This window comes from Leucoraja erinacea, chromosome 10, assembly GCF_028641065.1.
Source record: "Leucoraja erinacea ecotype New England chromosome 10, Leri_hhj_1, whole genome shotgun sequence".
Lineage (NCBI taxonomy): Eukaryota > Metazoa > Chordata > Chondrichthyes > Rajiformes > Rajidae > Leucoraja > Leucoraja erinaceus.
Window position 1 is genome coordinate 16,859,984 of NC_073386.1, and position 21,185 is coordinate 16,881,168.

General features: G+C 42.1%; 3 protein-coding genes across 5 annotated transcripts in view; all 3 read right to left on the reverse strand.

Annotated features, from left to right (window-relative positions):
* The window catches only part of LOC129700828 (vitamin D3 hydroxylase-associated protein-like), a 36,189-nt gene extending 31,189 nt beyond the window's left edge, over positions 1-5,000 (reverse strand). For 2 of the 3 annotated variants that reach the window (XM_055641560.1, XM_055641562.1), the window contains exons 1-3: positions 3,540-5,000; positions 2,529-2,684; positions 307-423 (exon numbers count right to left, since the gene is read on the reverse strand). In XM_055641560.1, the coding sequence (XP_055497535.1) occupies positions 307-423; positions 2,529-2,684; positions 3,540-3,575 (309 nt within the window). In that variant the 5' untranslated portion in view covers positions 3,576-5,000. The remainder of the gene's footprint in view (positions 1-306; positions 424-2,528; positions 2,685-3,539) is intronic. The other variant, XM_055641561.1, reaches the window with a different exon arrangement.
* Positions 5,001-7,568: 2,568 nt separating this feature from the next.
* nsun4 (NOP2/Sun RNA methyltransferase 4) lies at positions 7,569-13,211 on the reverse strand. Its single transcript, XM_055641563.1, has 6 exons — positions 13,056-13,211; positions 11,889-12,361; positions 10,406-10,560; positions 9,660-9,820; positions 8,842-8,966; positions 7,569-7,862 (listed from the first exon to the last, which is right to left on the reverse strand). Exons 1-6 carry the CDS (start codon positions 13,155-13,157, stop codon positions 7,586-7,588), a joined length of 1,293 nt encoding a protein of 430 aa, XP_055497538.1. The 5' UTR covers positions 13,158-13,211; the 3' UTR covers positions 7,569-7,585.
* A 1,699-nt stretch (positions 13,212-14,910) lies between these two features.
* LOC129700830 (cytochrome b-c1 complex subunit 6, mitochondrial) lies at positions 14,911-20,927 on the reverse strand. The gene is made up of 4 exons (XM_055641565.1): positions 20,793-20,927; positions 16,768-16,794; positions 15,702-15,863; positions 14,911-15,134 (listed from the first exon to the last, which is right to left on the reverse strand). Exons 1-4 carry the CDS (start codon positions 20,835-20,837, stop codon positions 15,102-15,104), a joined length of 267 nt encoding a protein of 88 aa, XP_055497540.1. The 5' UTR covers positions 20,838-20,927; the 3' UTR covers positions 14,911-15,101.
* Positions 20,928-21,185: the final 258 nt, after the last annotated feature.

The window sequence follows — 21,185 nt, forward strand, 5'->3', positions numbered from 1 at the left end:
GTTGGAGGAGGTGCCAGTCAACCTCCGCTGCATCTGAAAGGACCACCAGGGTCCCTGGATGGAGTCGAGGAAGGAGGTATAAGGAGAGTTGTTGCATCTCCGTTCAATAATTAAATTGCTGCCGGCTCTGTAGGTCGATAAATCTTTCGAGGAAACCTTCACCATCTGTATAATACATGAAAGTACTTGAAAGGAGCACAAGTGCAGTGACTGCCAGTCACTTTAAGAGAGACAAGGCGAATACCATCGGAATGGAGTGGGGCTCCATAACATGTAACCTGGAATGAAACATAGCTGTTCTCTTACTTTGTCCAAGTAGGCATGCAGTATGTAACTTGCTGACACATCCCCATTCTTTATTGATTTACAGAGGTCACGGAGTGAGAGAAGGAGTTCATGGTCAATTTTTGTTTGAAAAGTGCCCTAAAGAGAGGAGAGAATAATATTGGTTATAGTACAAACAAAAATTCTGGTAATTTGCAACCATTTTCCATCACTCTCTTTTATCCTCACAAGGACAAGTGACAGACTGAAGGTACAGAAACAGGGTTAGAGGTGCTGTACAGTACCGGCAACATTATCAAACTGATCCAATAATTCTCAGAATTAATGCACTAGATCATAAAGAAAAAAACATACATGCTGAAAAATATCAGATGTTTTCAAGAGAGAGTTAGATTTAGCTCTTAGTGCTAACGGAATCAAGGGATATAGGGAAAAAGCAGGAATGGAGTACTGATTTTGGATTATCAGCCATGATCATATTGAACTTGGCTTGAAGGGCCGAATGGCCTACTCCTGCACCGATTTTCTATGTTTCCATGAACCTTCAGAATGGCATATTGTGGTGTCCACTCGAGTCAGCAGAAAGGTCTTGATTTCACCTTCTTAAGTATCTGGAGTTAGAGCTGAGCCCATAACCTTCTGGCTCAAGTGCTAGCATATCAACAAATTGGCACCAGCTAGCCCGCAATCAGTTCATGCCTCAATATTGTAATTTACCAAAGAAAGTTGTTTCACGCAACTCTAATCATTTCAAGCACATTACCACATATAGCTCCGGTCAATTAATAAAACGGAAATCAGATTTAGATGTAGGAACAAAACTCTCCTTTGGTCACAATTCCATTGGCCATGTTGTCAGAACTGACAGTAACCAGTTTGGTTATATGCTCATTGTTTGCTAAGCATTTAGCAATTGCAAAAAGCTAATTATTTTATTTTTTGAGTAATAAAGCTACTTTTATATGTCTATAAATTTATAAAATCAAAGATACGCTAAACCCTAACCATGGCAATAATGGAGTTCAGGAGTTTAGTAGGAATTGTTGGCGATTTGCTTTTTAGAATAAATGGTGTTAATGCTCCCTGGCATTTCTTTGTGCTCAGGGACATTTCCACACAGCGAGTGATTTCAACTTCAAGAACAACACTGTGGAGAAAACTGGGAGCAGCGACTCCATGGTTGAAAGTGATCATAATCAGGGCGGCACAGTGGCACAGCGGTAGAGTTGCTGCCTTACAGTGCCTGCAGCGCCGGAGACCTGGGTTCGATCCCGACTACGGGTCCTGTCTGTACGGAGTTTGTACGTTCCCCCCGTGACCTGCGTGGGTTTTCTCTCCGAGATCTTCAGTTTCCTCCCACACTCCAAAGACGTACAGGTTTGTAGGTTAATTGGCTTGGGTTTGTATACTTGGTAGAAGTGTAAATTGCCCCTTATGTGCGTAGGATCGTGTTTAGTGTGCGGGAATCGTTGGTCAGTGCGGACTCGGTAGACCGAAGGGCCTGTTTCCGCTTTGTATCTCTAAACAAATAATTATATATTTTGCATAGCTGCTCAGTAGTATGGATATTGAAGCAATCTAATATAAAACCCTTTTTTTCCCACTAAATTTTGGTAATTTGATAAATGTTGATCTTTCATCATTTGGATTTGGGAATAGTCCTGACTAGTGTTATATATCCACTCCATGCAAATATTGAAACATAGAAAATAGGAGCAGGAGTAAGCCATTCGGCCCTTCGAGCCTGCACCTCCATTCAATATGATCATGGCTGATCATCCAACTCAATATTCTGTGTGAAAAATGTTTTTCTCATCTCGGTCCTAAAAGATTTCCCCCTTATCCTTAAACTGTGACCCCTTATAAATATATAACATTCCAGAGTAATCCTGCCAAATAAAGGCAAAGTTATTGTCAACATCATCATGAGACGGGCAGGAGAAACTAAAGCTTCACCTTCTTCTAAAACGTCATGAAATCCCAGCACACTCCAAGTGGCTGGGAGACAAAGTGCAATAGAGTTCCATCCCAAAATCGGTTTACTCCACCTTGGTAATCAATCCACCGACTCAGTTGAAAAATTGTATTTTTGGATCCTCTTCCACTATTATTCAAAAGTTCAGCTCAGGAAATGCTGGGTTAAGCATTAGGTTTTATAGTATACAGATGGGAAAATGCCCAAATCTAAACAGAATTTTTTTGCTAGCATCCAGTTGAAAGAAGCAGGAAGTCCTAGCACTTACCATCGTTTTAATCACATCCATAACCTGTTTCATGTCATTTAATGATTTTTCCCTCTTCGAGCGAACTTTCAAAATCACTTGATGATAGTGCCTTTTCTCCAGCCATTTCATCAACTTCAAAGATAGGACAATGGAGATGACAATAATAGAGATGACCTAGAGGGAAATAAAATTACTCTGAAACTAAGACGGTTGTTAATATTTCCATTCTTTTTCCCACACATCAGCAATACTCTATCAATGACTATTCAATATTGTCCATCAATTATAGAAGAAACCGTGGACTAGCTGAACTTGGCAACATCTCACAAAATGAAACATATACTGAAACATATATTCAATATTTTTGCAACCTTTGTTGACCAATTTTTATATTTTTATCTTTCAACCTTTGATCAGAACTTCCACACTTCAAATTGGCTCAAGAGAAATAATTAGATTGTAATTCAAATGCACAGGCATGATTGAATCACAACAATTAACAGACTAATCCACATATTTTCCATCTGCGAAATGGTGCTCATTACGTGGAAGGAATGATGTGTGCGATGGACAGAGCTGGATATGTGAGAAGATTTGGGGAGAGTCGGCGTCTACCTGAAATTGGAAAATTCAATGCTCATGCTGTTGGGTTGCAAGCTGTCAAATAGGAATATGAGATGCTTTTCTTCCAGTTTGCAGGTGACCTCACTATGGCAGTGGAGGAGGCCAAACAAAGACAGGTTGTTATGGGAAAGGGAAGGGAAATTAAAGTGGCTTGTAACCAGGATCTCCAATAGGCTCTGGTGGACAAATCACAAATGTTTTGCAAAGTGATGGACTGGTCTACTCTTCATCTCACCATTGTAGAGTAGGCCACATCGAGAGGATCAGAGGCAGCCATATTTGCCACCTGCATCAGGCATTGTTTGTTGGTTGTATTAAATATATTTTTCTATTCACCTACACATATTCTTAATTTTTATGGTATTAAATCTACGTGTTAGTATTTCTGGAGGTTTAATAACTCACCTCTATCTTGACAGTTTTATGGATCTTAATTTTCATAAAAAATCCTGTTATATCCACTTTCTTTTGATTTTCTTTTGCTTATTCTGTGGGTGTTATCTTACTTCTTACCAGTTTAGCTCTTGTTACCTTCTCGATTTGCCTAGCAACATTTCTGCCACTTCTGCTTCTCCTCTCTCTAGATTTTATTGCCGATTGCACAATTTCAACAGTCTAAACTGCCACATTCTCAACTTTTTGTACCTTTATATTGTGTTCTAGAACCCAACTGCTTCAAACACCAATGTTCCAAACTTCCAACTGACTGGTTTCTTTGTCTAAAACATGGCAATATTTGCGCCATTGGGCTGGTAAAATGTTCCCACCACGTTCCTCGAGAAATCTTTGTTGAAGCAGGTAGGTTGTGTTCAGTTGCAGTCCGTTCTTCATTAGAAATGTTTAATAATGCTAAGGCCTCGATTCTGATCCAGTCTTGAATGACCCATTTAGGGCTTGAGCTGCCTGCATGGCCTTGTGTCATCTGAAGACACATCTGGATGAACAATGAATCATTTACCTTGTAAATGCACGAAAACTATGGCTCAACTTCATTGCTCACTGACACCTCAACATAATCAGACCCGTGCACATAATTTTAATATTATAAAATGACATTCTGCCAGAACTGCAGAGTAGATGATTCACCTTAACTTGCTCCCATGTACCCACAACAGTCTATAGCTAATTTGATTCACTCTATTTGGTATCATTAAACGGTGACAAAACAGGACACAGCAGTGACAAAACAGCATTACAGTCCTGAAAAGCTGTACACAGAACTGACAGTGCCTCTAGAATCAGTCTGAAGAAGGGTCTTGACCCGAAACATCACCCATTCCTTCCTCCAGAGATGTTGCCTGTCCCCGCTGAGTTACTCCAGCATTTTGTGTCTACCTGTGAGTGCCCCCTAGACAGTTTGTTTCAATGTTTACAACACTGACATCCATGTAACAAAGTGCAATGTTGCCACAAAAAGCATAACCAATCCAATCAGATTGATTACCTGCCCAATCGGTCAACTTGCAACCAATAGTGATGGAAGCCATCACCAATGGTGCTACTCGTCTAAAACTGCTTATGTGTAGATTCTGATGCTCCCAATACCTTCTCACATCTACATAGCACATATCCGATGTGTCATGGAATGCCCTGCACATGCCTGGTAGCTCCAAAACCTTTAAGAATCTTGACATGATAGCACTGCCCAACTGAAACTACTCTGCCACCTTAAACATCCATTTCCCCCCATTACTGGAGCACAGTTGACCGAGCATGACATCAGGGTGAACTATCTGCAGAATGCATGGTAGTTACCCACCCAGTAGCAATGTTACAACATCTTGAGATTTAAAAAATCAAGTCTGCAATTTATCCCATCAGATAAAGCACAAAAAGAAGTTTAATTTGACACCTAATTCACTTTCATAACTTCAGTATTAAAAGAGTTATGGCCATTTTCATACTCGGAAATTAGCATATTGTTCCCTATTGCTTTTCCATCGACTTAACTCAAAAGCTGTGATCGAGGACAGTCAAAAGCCCATAACTTTCTTAAAAATTAAGAGAACTGAAAGAAATATGAAACAATCTTACTTAGATGACTTGAAATTAAATCATATAATTAGTTAGTTACCTAATTGTAGCTAGTTACAAAATTACTAGATCTAAACATCTATCAATTTCTTAAGAATAGATTAACATTTTTAAATAGCCTAAGTGTCCAAATAACATTCACACAAGAATTCACAATATAACATAATTTTTAAATCTCATTGACATGGATTTATAGGCCAAATGGTAGTAATTTAATGTTTAATACCTGTAAATTAATGGCCATTTAAATCATCCTGCAGGTGGGTTTTTCTGGAACGCGATCATTTGGAATGTTGCGGTTGCGGTGAATTTAAACCGCATATCGGCAAGAAAAATACTGCCTGTTCATATGTGGAAAACATCACCGTTTCGCAACGTAAGTTGTGAATTAAAGGCATCTTAAGGAACACTTTTATACATAAAATAAACGGCTTTCCTTTACCTGTTCCGTACGTGAAATCCTTCCCCGGCGTTTAGAAGCTGATTTTAAAATTACTCCAGCACTGAACTTGTCGGGCAATTTTTAAAGAAATACACAGAACGCCCGTTGGAACGATTCTTCAGCAAAAGCTTGCACTCCAACGAAATATAATCCAGGACAAGGTAGGAGAAACCCGCGTTTTAACCCCCCCCCCCCCCCCCCCCCCCCCTCAAAGGGGCAAAAATCGCGCACACGGCCAGTGGCAGAACTGCAGCGTCGCTGAAGGTAAGTATTGTAACATACCTACACCCAGGCCTCTCCAACAGCACATCCAAAAATCTACAGCTTCTACCATCCAGACAACAAAGGGGAAACTGCCAAATCAAATCATTAGCACCTGTAGGTTCTTCTCCAAGTCCTACACTGATGTGGAAATACAATTGCCTGTCCTTCATTGTAAATTCTGGAACATCTCACCCAAGTATCTTGGCGAAGAGGACTCCAGCAGTTTCAAGGCTCACTACCACAATCTCAAGTCAATTAGTTAATAGCAATACATGTTGGCCTTGCCAGTGATAGCCAGGTCCCTAGCTATTGCTGTGCTGCAAAACCAAAAACCCATCAAGTGGGCATATTTAGAGATGGTTACTAAAAAGTACCTTGATGACTGATCGTTGTTTCATTCAGTGTTCAATCGCGGTGTATGAATGGCACTGGTGGTTTTAGCAGTTTATCTTGGAGCAATCAAAAGGGAGTGTGTTCTCAATTCAATTCAGTACTCCCGTGACATCTTTAAAAATATTAGAAGTAGTTGCTTTCGTTCTAATTAGATTGTATGTTCAGCGGCACAGCCGTGTCCACTGCTAGCACCTTAAGGACACTGGTTTGCAAATTATCAGGCCCTGGGGATTTATTGGCTTTCAATACCATTGACTTCACCAGCTCTATTTCCGTACTAATACTAATTTCCTTTACCACCTCACTTTTCTCAAACATTGCATGTTAATTGCCACATGCCTAGTCCAGAGGGTTGCAAACTGTCCCGTATTAGCCGGGACATCCCATATATTTGGTTAAATTGGTTTGTCCCATACGGGACCGCTCTTGTCCAGTATTTGACTGCTACTACTCGGGTCGAGGGGACTGTCGGGTCGGAGCAAAGTGCAGCCCATGTAGTACAGCAGCAGCGCCTCGCCAGTGGCCCTGTCGGTCGGCCGCCCGGCCAGCTGTCCGAACATCGGACCTTCGCTTGCCGTCGACACCACCACCCCTCCTTCTAATGGCCAATCATCAGTTCATGAGTTGGATGGGGTGCTGGACTTTGCGTGTAGCAGAACACAAAGCCCAGCCGGCAGGCCAGCTGAGGAGTTCTGAGGCACAAGTCCTCAGATGGCCCGCCAGCTAGGCTTTGTGTGCAGGCCAGCACCGTGCCAACTCATCATTCACCCAGCCCACGGCCGAGTCGGTCAACGAATTGCCGTCGGGATTTTGTCCCTTATTTTGTTCTTTGGTCCCTTATTTGGGAGTTAGAAAGTTGGCAACCCTACTAGTCCAGGATAGTGTGCTCTATGGTCAGCTGCCCAACATACTGGTCCAAAACAAAATAAAATCCATAAAAATACTCCAGGGTTTCTTCCTCCTGATTTAGTTAAGCTGGAATGTATGCAAATTTAAAGATCACTTATGTTTACTGCAGCACCCTTGCTGCATACATTTCTAATTTCCTCTTTGATGGTACCCCCTGCTTCACCAGTACTGTTTGTAAGCCTGTGGATAACTCCCACCAACACTTTTGTCTCATGATGCTATTTGACTCTACCCACATCTTTATTTTCTGAAATAACATCCTCTACATTGAAGATGAAAGTAGTAACTTGCCAAAAGAAATCAAAGGATAGGTCACTTGATCAAGACAGCAGCAACTGAAATTCAAGTTACATTCCCAAAAGGAAAATAAAACCAGCCACTCTTCCACAAAATTAAATAATAAACACTTTTAATGTATTTTGTGCAGCTTACAGAAATACATTGGCCCGTAATTTGCAGTTAGATGTGGAAGAACTAATTCACCAACTCTACAGCGACCATAGAAATTAAATGTCTCTCTATAGTGTGTCCGGACGTCAGTCAGGTCCTCCGGATGCAGCTCCATACCATGTTCTGTCTCTGCCACTTGTACAGCCCTCTCCACCACACACTCATTTTGCAACTGGGATAAGCTGCATGTTGAGTACACAATTGACCCACCAGGCTTTGTGGCAAGAATACCAGAACTGGGAAAGAGAAGGAAAAAAAAATCAACAAACAATTCTCTGGCAATATTGTTTGTCATTAATCTTGAAATGAAATTGAATAATCTGACACATTGGTAGAAAACAAAGGGGGGGGGGGGGGGGGGGGTCAAATGGCCAGGCATTTTATTATTGTATATTACCAAAGTAGGATTGAAATATCTACCAGTGGAACACTGTAGTCCCAGGAGCATCTATTGAGGGAAATGGGTAGATACATTGTCAGTCAATTTCCCTCCATAGATGCTGCCTGGCCTGTTGAGTTCCCCCGGCTCTTTGTTTTGTTCTTTGAATGAGTGGGGAAAGACAAAATATTTAATAAAAACCTAATATTGAGTTCACCTGATGTTCCCACAGGCATATGTCATTTTGCAACTTTGGATAATGACCAGTAACAAAAATGTAACTGATTCTTCTTAACTATGCCCATCTTTAGGGGGTGGGGAAGAGAGGGGAAGCAAACTAATAGTACAATTCCTGCATAAACCAAGACCAATAAACTCAACACAATTCAGGGATGGAACCCAAACGATTTCTATAGCAAATTAACTCGCTCTGTTGCAAAAGTATAATCGTAGAAATGCTGGAATACAGAAATAATAGAATATGCTACAAATATTTATCAGTTAAGGCAGCATTTGTCATTTGTAATAAGAGAAACAGTGTTTAGATTCCCTTTGATCTTTCATCTTTTTTTATTTCAATGATTTTCTGGCTCCTCTACTATATTCACAACTTTCATACTAAATAAGCAGTTACCTGTGAATATCATACCCACATCTAATAATATAGATTGCCGCTCACCTCTAGTAATTTTGGATTGGACAAGGACCATATCACCACAGGGAGGGTGCAGAGAGGCAACGTAGAAAATAAAAATCCATTTTCGCAATAAAGAGGGGGGGGGTGAAGGATGATCAGTTTGGGTGGCAAATAGAGTGAAATGATAAAAAATACTCACACCAATAGCTGGATCTGTAATAGAGGCAGCATTTGCCGTTCCCTGATCCGCAATCGGCTGAAGATGTTGTTGTCTTCTTCAAGTACCGAATGCCTATCTGTTGTACAAGGAGCATCAACCAACACCTGCAATGACAATCAATATAAACAACTTTATTATTGATATTTTTATTACCAGAAAGTTTGGATGGATGGATGGATGGTGGCAATAAACTTTTCCACACTCTCTTCCTCCTTTGTTCAACACAGGTTAATTATCCTTTGTGTGCAGGTGAGTGGTAAAATCTGGGAGGGGATGATAGAAGTGTGGGGAGAATAGGTTAGTGGGGAATGGGAATGCTCTGTAAGATGGCATGGACTCAATGAGACAAAATAGGTTCATAGAACAGTACAGCTTTGGTCCACAATCTTGCGGACCATAATGCTAATTCAATCTGTACATGGGTAATAGATCTCCATTCCCTGCTTGTTTATATGTCTGCATAAATATATTGTACACATTACTATCATATCTGTTTCCACCATTTTTGAAAATATTAGAAATGGAATCTAAGCTGCACATTCCAGGCACCTACCACTCTCTGTGTAAAAATAAATCCCAATTGAGTCTTCTTTAAGCTTCCCCCCTCCCCCCTCTCACCTTAAAGCTGTGTGCTCTTGTATTTGACATTTTCACCCTTGGATAAAGACTGACTATCCACCTTACCTCAGAATTTTATATATTTTATTTCCTTCTGTGTTGTGAGGAAATATGGCATATGGTGTATGGTAATTGAAGCATTTCTTTTCATGAGACTTGCCATGTAATAATGTACTCACCCTATCAAAGGTATCCCTCTCTATTTCTCCCCAGAGCCTGCCATCAAATGACGTGATGCGTAGTCTATCTTCCGTACAAAGATTCTTTGGGACATAATTGTGAAGAATTTTACGTAACCGACTTAGGCGAGATGAGGATATATCATTGATAGCAAGATGTCCTGCTCCAAAAGACAAGAACAACAGCAACATTTAACAATAAGAAAATTAAAGCAGCAGATACTGAAAATCTGACTCTTGTTTATGCAGTGGCCAAATATCAGCACTTAAACACATCTTCATCCATCCATCTTTCTGGACAATGACCCAACTTTCAAACTTCAAAACTGATGCATTGCTTTAAAGCTAATGACTATTTTAAAATTTTAAATGACTATCTTACTTTGTATATATCTTAATAGCCCAATAAATATTACACAAAATGTTGGAGAAACTCAGCAGGTCAGGCTGAGTACCTCTGGAGAACAAGGATAGGTGGTACTTTTCAGATCGGGATCCTTCTTCATTTTGAGGAAGGGTCCCAACCTAAAGTCCAAGTCTAAAGAAGGATCTTGACCCGAAACGTCACCTATCCATGTTCTTCAGAGATGCTGCCTGACCTCTAAGTTACTCCAGCACTTTGGGGGTTTTTTTGCAGACCAACATTTGCAGTTCCTTGTTTCTCCAATTTATTGGAGCATATACTTTTATTATACTGTGTTCAAAGTCTTACAATGATTACCAGTGAAAATGCTTTGATAACTTACGACAGCATTCAGTCTGCAACAGTGCCAAAGTCTTCCCACCAGGTGCTGCGCAGAGGTCGAGGACAGTGTGACCTGGCTGAACATCCAGAATGAGTACAGGAAGGAGTGATGCAGCATCCATTAGATAATATTCAAGCATTCTTAAGCTTCCTTGTCTGAAATGAAACAATATAACATTGAAAAACATATAATGCCAATCAATTTTAAAAATCACCTTTCTATAAGGGAGAGGAAAGGAAGATTCCATCTCTAACATTTTCAAAACTGATGCAAAGCTTTCAGGCCAATGGCTAATTTTAAACAAGTCTTCTGTTTTATTTGGTATTCATCTTCACCATTTAAAAACATCCAGGAATTGACAATTCCTAACACCACATCTGACATTCTATCCTCCATTACCTGTATTTTGAAACATTTCAACATAACATAAAATTTGAGCCAAAAGAATGACTGGGTGATATTCTGACAGGAGTGGGTATCTACTGGCAGAAGATGATTGGTGCTTGGGATAGAGGAACGTTGAGAGAGGTTTAAGTCTGCACAACTAATCCAATTGATTTATTAAGTTCAGAATTGAAAATGGTGTATACTAAAGTAGTAGGAGCCCAATCACTGATGCATGAAGTAAAGGTATCAGAAATCTGCACCGGGTGATAAGTATTTATCAGTATGCTTTTCCGTTTAAAGGAACTGCTACATTTAGAACAGGAATCGTACATCTTGAACATACGGGGATTGTATTGTTTACAGCAATCTTTTTCCAAAGAATGTGGACGTTATAAATATGTGCAGGATGGAACGGAAAATGTGAATTGGTTGACAATCCACAGGAAGAGGCTGAATCTGTGCAGTGAACTCTATACCCTGGATCTGCCCATCAGTCCTGACTATACAAGGAGGATGGCACTTCAACGAAGAGTAATGATGAATTTGTTTCATGTTGTAACAACTATCCGATTAGGAGCATGCAGTTTACACAGAGATGCAATAATGCAAGAACTGGCAAGTTATCAGTTGTCTCCCTAGCTTCAGGAAATATAACTGGGTCAAGTTTAAAAAGAAAAATAACGAAACAAATCTTTTGGAGAGGAACCAATAATATTGGAAAAGGCATAGCAATGTTTGCACAGACGCCTGGAGTAATGTTTAGGAAGTAACTGCAGTAATTTTATATCCACATTATTAGGGACCATAAAAGACTGGATGGAAACAATCATATTTTTCCACTAAATGCCCTCCAGAGAAGTGCTGGCTTCAACGTAGCGTGCCTCAAAACGGAGATCATTCCTTCATTACAATCGATGTGCCTCCATCTCTTAATCCTGTTGCATTCAACAATTGTGCCACAAGTGTTCCATGGACTAGCCATTAATTTGGATACAAGGAACTGCAGATGTTGGTTTACAAAAAAATGACAATGTGCTGGAGTAACTCAGTAGGTCAGGTAGCCCTGGAGAACGTAGATAGGTAGTCATTAAAATACCTTGCAGGTTTAAAACGTGTGGTGTCTCCTCTTGGAAATGTGAAACATTTAAGGTTTGGGCTAACGGATAGACACTGTTTCGTTTCCAGGGAAGATGGGAATTCTCGTCCCGAGTCACCACCAGCCAGCGAAAGATCAGGACAAGATTCAGACGTTTGCAAATCTTGAGGTTCAGGCATTTGCAAGTCTTGAGGTAAATCCTGGATTCCGTATGGTTTGCAGCCTGCCTTTGGCGTGCAGCCCGGCCCCTGGCTGTCCCCGCTGCCGTACACAAAGTCTTTGGCTTGCTGCAGTTCCATCTGTCGGATCACCTTTTCCACGTCCTCGAAACCATTGAGCAGAGCCCCGTACTTCTGCTCACAGAGGAGGCCAACGCGGACGGAGGGCCAGAGGTCGCCGAGCTGCGCGCCGCAGCTCATGTCCAGGTTCTGCAGTGCCAGCGCAGCGCCACGGACACTGGGCCGGAACGAAGCCTTCGGGCAGAAAGAAGAAACCATTAATTGACACCTCCGCTCAGTCCGCCTAAACCTACCTGATCTCCCGGTTGCTAAACACTTTAATTCCCCCTCCCATTCCCACACTGACCTTTCTTTCCTGGGCCTCCTCCATTGTCAGAGTGAGGCACAGAGCAAACTGGAGGAACAGCATGTTATCAGATTCAGATTCAGATTCAATTTTAATTGTCATTGTCAGTGTACAGTACAGAGACAACGAAATGCATTGTCTCGCTTGGGCAGCTTACACCCCACCCCAGCAGCATGAACATTGACTTCTCTAACTTCAAGTAATCCTTGCTTTTCCTCTCTCCATCCCTCTCCTTTCCCAGTTCTCCGACCACCCTGATTCCATTTTATCTGTTTGCTTTGTTGTATTCTTCTCCCAGCTAACAATTATCTATTCTACATTTTTCCTTGATCTCCACACCCTTTCTCACATCTTTTCCTTATATCTGTGTCTCCCCCCTTATATCCAATCTGAAGATGGGTTTCGACCCCAAACGCCACCGGTTCCTTCTCTCCGGAGATGCTGCCTGTCCCGCTGAGTTACTCCAGCATGTTGTGTCCATCTTCGGTGTAAACCAGCATCTGCAGTTCCCTCCTTCACGCCATCAATCGGGTGCCCGCTTCAACCGGTCGCCCCAGCGCTCAAACACACACTGACACTCACCCATTTCTTCTTGTGAGCGTCTCTCCGGGGCGGCCGCCGCCATTCGCCCAGCCGCTCGCATAAAGTCTTCAGGCGGAGACTGCAGCCCCTGAGCGCCGCCATTCCTGAGCGCCGCCCACATCGGTCCGCAAGAAACTCGCTCCCACCTCAAACGTTCCGCCGCCGCTCGAAAGTGAAGGCAGGCGGCAACTTTGAATTTTCAGTGACTCAAGATCAAACAAGGAACATAATATGTAGAAAGGAACTGCAGATGCTGGTATATACCGAAGATAGACACAAAGTATCAGCGGGTCAGGCAGCATCTCTGGAGTAAAAGGATGTAACTCGAACACAGTCTCAACACAAAGTGCTGCAATAACCCAATGGGTCAGTTAAAAAAAGATACTCAGTCTGTATTAGAAAAATAGAAATTAGGTGCAGGAGTAGGCCATTCGGCCCTTCGAGCCTGCACCGCCATTCAATATGATCATGGCTGATCATCCAACTCAGTATCCCGTACCTGCCTTCTCTCCATACCCCCTGATCCCCTTAGCCACAAAGGCCACATCTAACTCCCTCTTAAATATAGCCAATGAACTGGCCTCAACTACCCTCTGTGGCAGAGTTCCAGAGATTCACCACTCTCTGTGTGAAAAAAGTTCTTCTCATCTCGGTTTTAAAGGATTTCCCCTTTATCCTTAAGCTGTGACATCCTTCATGATCTGGCTGTCCCAACTCAGTTAATCTTATAATTCTTTAAACATGTACTTCACTGCAGCACAGCTGCAATCTAGAATTGTGCCAGTGCCTTAAAATGGAGCCACACTCCACACCTACAAGCCTAACTTAGTTTAAGGAACTTTGCTGATATACCCGCACACTATATGGCCTGCAGAATCGGCATCAGGCTTTCCTATGCAGCGCGATGAAGTTCTCAGGATTATTTATTTAAAAGGCAAAATACTACAAACCAAATTGTGCCACAAAATCTAGAGTTTTTGACAACACAAAGAATTATTTTAAAAAAATCAACATTCCTCCTAATGGATAAATCAGACCAATTCATAACGAGTTGGTCTCCATTCGTCGTTTTTTTGGAATCATATGGTGCAACACAATTGTAAAAAATAACTGTTTCAGGACTCGACGAGGGTTGGTCAAGATTATAAATAATGATCTTTTCTTTTTTATTTTCTTTTATTTTCTATTTTCTCTCTCAACTTTCTTCATTTACTCGTTTTCTTTCTTCACACACTATATATTTCACATCTTTCTATCCTTTACTATCTAACTTCTTTTTCTTATTCTCATCTTTTTTCAATGTAACAAAAAAAAAAAAGTTGTACATAAAATGCATTATGAAAATATATATTAGGCACTTTGGTGCCATATGACTGTACTTACTTCTAATAAAATAAAATATTAAAAAAAAAAAAAATCAACATTCTAATCGTGTGTATTTATGTTATAACCTGATTTGCAGGAGTCATTATGCATACTAAATACCAATGTCACAGAAATTATGTTGCTACCTTAAACAATTTACATTTAAATAAATGGTAACAAATAAATCATTGTACCTATTTGGAGGTTTATGCAGTGTTTTAATACACTTGTTTAACTTGGATGGATAAAAATGTTCAGCAGATTGAACTACATAATTTTCCTTTCCTGATGTTAAAAATGGAATGTAACAAAGACAGTTAAATTAAGTTGATATAAATCAGTCAAAATCCAAAGACATATAAAGGAATCCTAATTTTGTAAATTAACAATTTTAAAAGGGCAAAGGTAAAATAATTCATTTGCAGAGGGATGAACCATCACAATCGTGAACAGTTGAAATATATATGAAATGAAAAACAAATGACACATATTCAAGTTCAATAAATTTATTAACAACCAACAGTTGGTGGCACCAAACTCAATTGCAAATACATAAAAGCAATACCCGAATCACTGTGCAGTGGACCACAAGATTAATATGCTGTATATACAATCAGAAATCAGTGAATAAACTCAATTCACAACTAGTACGAATCCCAGCACTTTCTTCGGAATTGGATTTCACTTCAACTTACTGAAGATTTTTTCAGCCACCTGGGGAAAAAAAAAATTACGCTTTATTCAATGTGCTGTTATAGTTGTGAAACATGTGCATTTATTAACTGTTCTTTAAAAAGATTGTAACAGACAACATTGCTCAATTATTCAAGATCTGACAGACAGGACAGTCAAACTCCCTTTGTAATGTTTTATTTTTTTGACACCAGATCTAGAAAACAAAATGCTATCTCTTTAGAATGAATTCAGACCATGTAATTTCCCCAGATGTTCAATCCTAATCTTTGAAATTACTAGCAGTTTTGTCATAATTTGTCCTTCTTCAACATAAGCACTGGCCATTAAAAACAGCAAAATTCCGGTATTTATAGTAACGTCCAATAAAAGAGGAAACATTTGCTTGATGAACTCCAAAATGGATTCGAGGAGGATTTTTTTTAGGAAGAATAAAAGAAAACATTCATGACTAGTACTACAAGTAGGAACATTAGAGTTGAGCCACAGGGACACTTTTCCCAAAACAAAAACACAAGAGGGTGAACAACACTCAATGAGTAAATTGGATCTCTTTTTGGACTCCAATGTGAAGAATTAAGTGCTTACACAGTGGTCACGGGCATGCAGGAAGTCAAACAGCTCCTCGGTGCATGTCTCTTCTGTTTGCGATCTCGAGTTCACTCGGTCTGTGCACTCGTCCAGGCGTGACCGCAGTTGCACACACTTTTCATTCTTCTCACATTGCTCTCTGACGTCTATCATAGGATCCTACATCAAGTCAAATGTTTTAAATAATCAAAATGCACGTCAATAGCACAGATGTTTTAACATTAATAAGAATTTGCCACATACAATCTTAGATTTTACACATAACTTGAGAGCACAATATCAGCAAAGGTAGATGCCCGAAAACCTTTCTTGTATGCACTGACAGTAGTTTACAATGTTTGTGAGGGTAGCAAAAGGAAAATAAGATTTAGCACAAAGCTGTTTTCACTAAACCAGAATCAGATTGCAATCAGACCAAATCTATATTCTCCAATTGCCCCCAATACCAATGGTAATATTCAATTCAGTTATGTTGTCATTTCAATGAAGTATCAGATCACTGCTTTGTATATTGTTAAATTTGTCTTGTGATCAAGCAGTAAAAATTAAAATACCGAGATGACAGCAGAAAAAAAATTGCATTTACTTATTATACTTTGGTTCATTCGCAGCACAGCAGATAGATTGATTAAAAAGCAATAAGACCAAAAGTTGGCAACTGGAGAAAAAGCATTTTACACTTATCTCACCCGATGAAGAAGTAATAAATTGTCATATGATGGAATAATTAGGTCACGTCAAGTCCTCTGCTATGAACATCCAGGGCCACAAGTGACAAAAAAATAACTGGGGTTAGTCATATCTCCCATATTTGGAAGATTTGGCAGAGGTTTGGCACTTAACAAAACAGGTTAACCTCCCAATTCCTCATATTGAACAAGATTCAGGGTGCACATAAGAAAAACACAAATTGCTGGAGCAACTGCAGCAGAGGAACGGCAACATGTAAAGGAGCAAGCATTTCAGTCTAATAAAGCAGATATCCAATAAATAAAGACACCACCTCAAAATAAAAAACAAATGAAAGCTTCCATCTATCTATAATTTACGCTGAAAGCCTTACCACCACATCTTCCTCCTCCTCTTCCTCCTAAGTAGAGAAAAAACTTGGATTAGCAAATATAAATAAGAAATGCAAGAAATTGATTCAGTATTGTTATTTGCATTCATGTAGCAAATTTCACCAAGGAGCAAGTTTCACCAAGAAAACATGGACACAAACAAAATGTGACATCCAGAGATGGATAAATTCTGCAAGTAAATGCCTTATATTTAAGTCCCTTCAAATTGTGCCTGAGCTATTACACGCGTGGCTTAAAATGATGGGCAATTGACCAAAGCAGAAATTTAGGGAAAGGACATTCAACAGTGGAGGAACTGAGAAGTTCAAACTTGGAGGAATTTAAACACTTGGATAAGAACTAAATGAAGTGCAGGAGCCACAGCTTTCCATAATGGGCAAGTTCATATTTTCAAGGTAAAACTTTATTCACTACAGGTAATTAAGCTAATCGAATAGGTACCAAAATGGTGAAAGTTCTGCACAAGTCCTCATGAGCCAGTGTGGGTCTGGCTCAAAGGAACATATGAACTCACGTGTACGATAAAATAAATAGATATCCTGGTTTATTAGGTCGATTCACATAACGTCTCTCATCCCTGGACTTCCACGACACCTCTAAAGTCCATACCTCTTTCTGAAAGCATGTTTTCAGAATAAGAGAAATTTCCCACTGAGGCCAAATTATGGTTTCATAATAGTTCATTGTTATTTCCTTGCTCTTGTATTCTATGTCTCTCTTTATAAAATCCAGAGGTTCTATGTGCATTTTAAACTTTCTTAGCCTGTCCTGTCTCTTTCAATTAACTGTGCATGGAACATAGTCAAAACTAAAACAGACCTCTCAGCCCACAATGTTTGCACTGACCATGACGCCAAGACTAATTCTTACCTGCTTGTACACAATTCATTTCTCTCCATTCCCTGGATATCCATATGTCTATCCAAAAGTCTTTTAAAAGCCACTACCACCTCTGCCTTAAGCGCCACCCCAGGCGGCACATTCCAGCCACTAACAATACTGGGTAAATAAAAACTTGCCCCTCACACCTCCTTTAAAGTTTGCCCCTCTCACCATAAAGCTATGCACTCCAGTATTTGATTTTCCACACTGGGAAAAAAGCCCCAAACCCAGGCATAATTCTGGTAAATTTCTTCTGAATACTTTCAAAAGTCTCCACATTATACCTGTAATGGGGCAACCAGAACTGCAGGCAAAACTCCAAATACAGCCTACCCAAAGTTCAATAAAGCCGCATCGTGACTTCCTGACCTTTACTTCGACCACTTACCACTTTCGCTGCTCATGGTGGCACTTTCAAGGAGTTGTGGACTTGAACCCTATGATTCTCTCTGTACATCAATTATGTTAAGAATCGTGCCATCAATTCTACGTTTTTCCATTTTAATCTGACCTCCAAAAGTGCAACAACTCACGCTTGCTTGGATTTAACTCCATCTGCATTTCCGTAGCTGATCGCTATCCCACCGTATACTTTTAACAGCCAGTCAACAAACCCAGCAATCTCGGTGTCATATTAATCCTATTGTTTTAAGATTTGGAATGGAACCCTCTAATTTTGACTGGCGTGTTCACATCGCAGAAGCATCGTACGACAACTGAAGGAAGATCTTAATTTGAAAATGTCGTTTGTTGGTACAAGACGCTGAGCAACGCTTAGCAAGTACAGGTTTGGTGGAAGGTGGAAACTGCGACGCTCAATACTGAAGGCAGGTCATTTAGAGCGTTGACACAAAGAACATAGAAACATAGAAATTAGGTGCAGGAGTAGGCCATTCGAGCCTGCACCGCCATTCAATATGATCATGGCTGATCATCCAACTCAGTATCCCGTACCTGCCTTCTCTCCATACCCCCTGATCCCCTTAGCCACAAGGGCCACATCTAACTCCCTCTTACCACATCCGGTAGGCGGCGCGGCTCTGGCCAGCAGCGGCCTCTGCAGTCTGTCCGCGTTTTTATTATTTTTCTGTCTGTGTTTTTTAATGTAGTTTTTTGTTTTTTTTTGTTGGGGTGTGTGTGTGGGGGGGTGGGGGTGGGGTGGGAGGGGGGGGGGGGAACTTTTTAAAAATCTCTCCCTGCACTGGAGACCCGACCCTTTTCTCGTCGGGTTCCGTTGTCGTTGAGGCCGCAACGAGGAGCGGCCTCCAACAGGAAGAAGCCGGGGACTCAGGTGCCGACTCACCGTTGCCGTCGCGGAGCTGGCCGAGACCGGAGCGGTGGAGGAACGCTGCTGCTGCTGCTGCTGCCGATGCCGCTGCTGAGTCGGGGGCTGCTGCTGCGGGTCTGCGGACAGCGGCGCCGGGAGCCCGCGGCTCCCTGGAGAGAGACCGCTTTTCGGGGCTCCTGCAACGGAGAATTCTCCCGCCCGCGTTGCGGGGTTGGGGAGCTACTGGAGCGGGGCTTAGCACCACTGCCCCGCGCGGCTGGAATGGCCGCGGGTACTTGCGAGCGCACACCGGGGGCTCTAACACCAAGACCCGGTGTGTGACCTTGCACCACCCGGCGTGGCTTCAATGGCCGCGGGACAATCGCCATCGCCAGCCGGGGGCTTTGACTTTGACACCTGGGGGGGGAGAGTGCAGTGGAGAGATAAGTTTTTTTTGGCCTTCCATCACAGTTATGTGATGGATGTTTATGTAAAATTGTAATTGTGTTGTGTCTGGGGTCTATTTGTGTGTAATGTATGGCTGCAGAAACGGCATTTCGTTTGCCTCTAGGGGTCCAAATGACAATTAAATTGACTCTTGACTCTTGAGCCAATGAAGTGGCCTCAACTACCCTCTGTGGCAGAGAGTTCCAGAGATTCACCACTCTCTGCGAAAAAAAAGTTCTTCTCATCTTTTTTAAAGGATTTTCCCCTTTATCCTTAAGCTGTGACCCCTTGTCCTGGACTTCCCTAACATCGGGAACAATCTTCCTGCATCTAGCCTGTCCAACCCCTTAAGAATTTTGTAAGTTTCTATAAGATCCCCTCTCAATCTTCTAAATTCTAGAGAGTATAGACCAAGTCTATCCAGTCTTTTTCATAAGACAGTCCTGACATCCCAGGAATCAGTCTGGTGAACCGTCTCTGCACTCCCTCTATGGCAATAATGTCCTTCCTCAGATTTGGAGACCAAAACTGTACGCAATACTCCAGGTGTGGTCTCACCAAGACCCTGTACAACTGCAGTAGAACCTCTCTGCTCCTATACTCAAATCCTTTTGCAATGAAAGCTAACATACCATTCGCTTTCTTTACTGCCTGCTGCACCTGCATGCCTACCTTCAATGACTGGTGTACCATGACACCCAGGTCTCGCTGCATCTCCCCCTTTCCCAATCGGCCACCATTTAGATAATAGTCTGCTTTCCTGTTTTTGCCAACAACTGGTTGACAATTAAAAAAAACACAAAGGGCTGGAGTACAAGAAAACGATGCCTATCCCTGACCCCCACAGATGTTGCCCGAGCCGCTGTTACTCCGGCACTTTTGTTGTGTGTGGGTCACTCAGCATGGCGAGGATGGGAGGAACGCAGTCTGAAGAAGGGTTATTTCCATAGATGCTGCTGCACCCGCTGAGTTTCTCCGGCATTTTTGTGAACCTGGGAGGAACGCAGTCTCCTTGGAGTGGAATGACCTTATGGGGGAAATGTGGAGCACTAACGGTCAGATTAAACCCTCTCATCCTTCTCCCTTTAACCGGCGTTGCCCACACTACAGCTGGCCGAGCTGGCCCCCCGTCTGACCTCCTCCTCGTCCCTCTCCCTCCTACACCTTCTCCTCGTCTCTACTTCCCCTCCTCGTCCACCTTCTCCTCCATCTCCCTCCCCCGCGTCCTCCTCCTCAGTCCCGCCGCGGCGCCGAGCTGGCGGCCTTGGTTTGCCCTTGGCTCTCCGCCCAGGCCCAGCCTCGGCGACACGGCTGGGGGGGTTGACAACAGGCCTCCATTCCCGCCAGGTGGTCGTTCCCCTGTCTCCCCCCCGCCCGCCACCTCTCCTGCCCACCCTGGGGCAGCCTCACCTCGGGCTCTCCGTTGTTCACCATCTCTCTGTCCTCCACACCCATGGCTCCGACCCTCGCTCGGCAACTCCACTGCGCCTGCGCAACGTGCCCGCACCGCCGACCTCCTTCAAGGCCCCGGATGATCGCGCTCCGAATAGACCGTATTCCCGGACAGGAAGTACTGCGGGCGAGTGCGCTTCCGGGTCACAACATCAGCACAAGCGGGTGGTGAAATGAGAATATTCAATTGGAAACCGGATTTATGTCACAGAGTGGGTAGACACAAAATGCTGGTGTAAATCAGCGGGATCTTATAGCGGAGCAAGATAGGCTACTCCTGCTAAATACAATGGGCTGACGTGTAGTACGCTACGGAGGGGATCCTGGGCATTTTAGTAACCGGAGCCTACC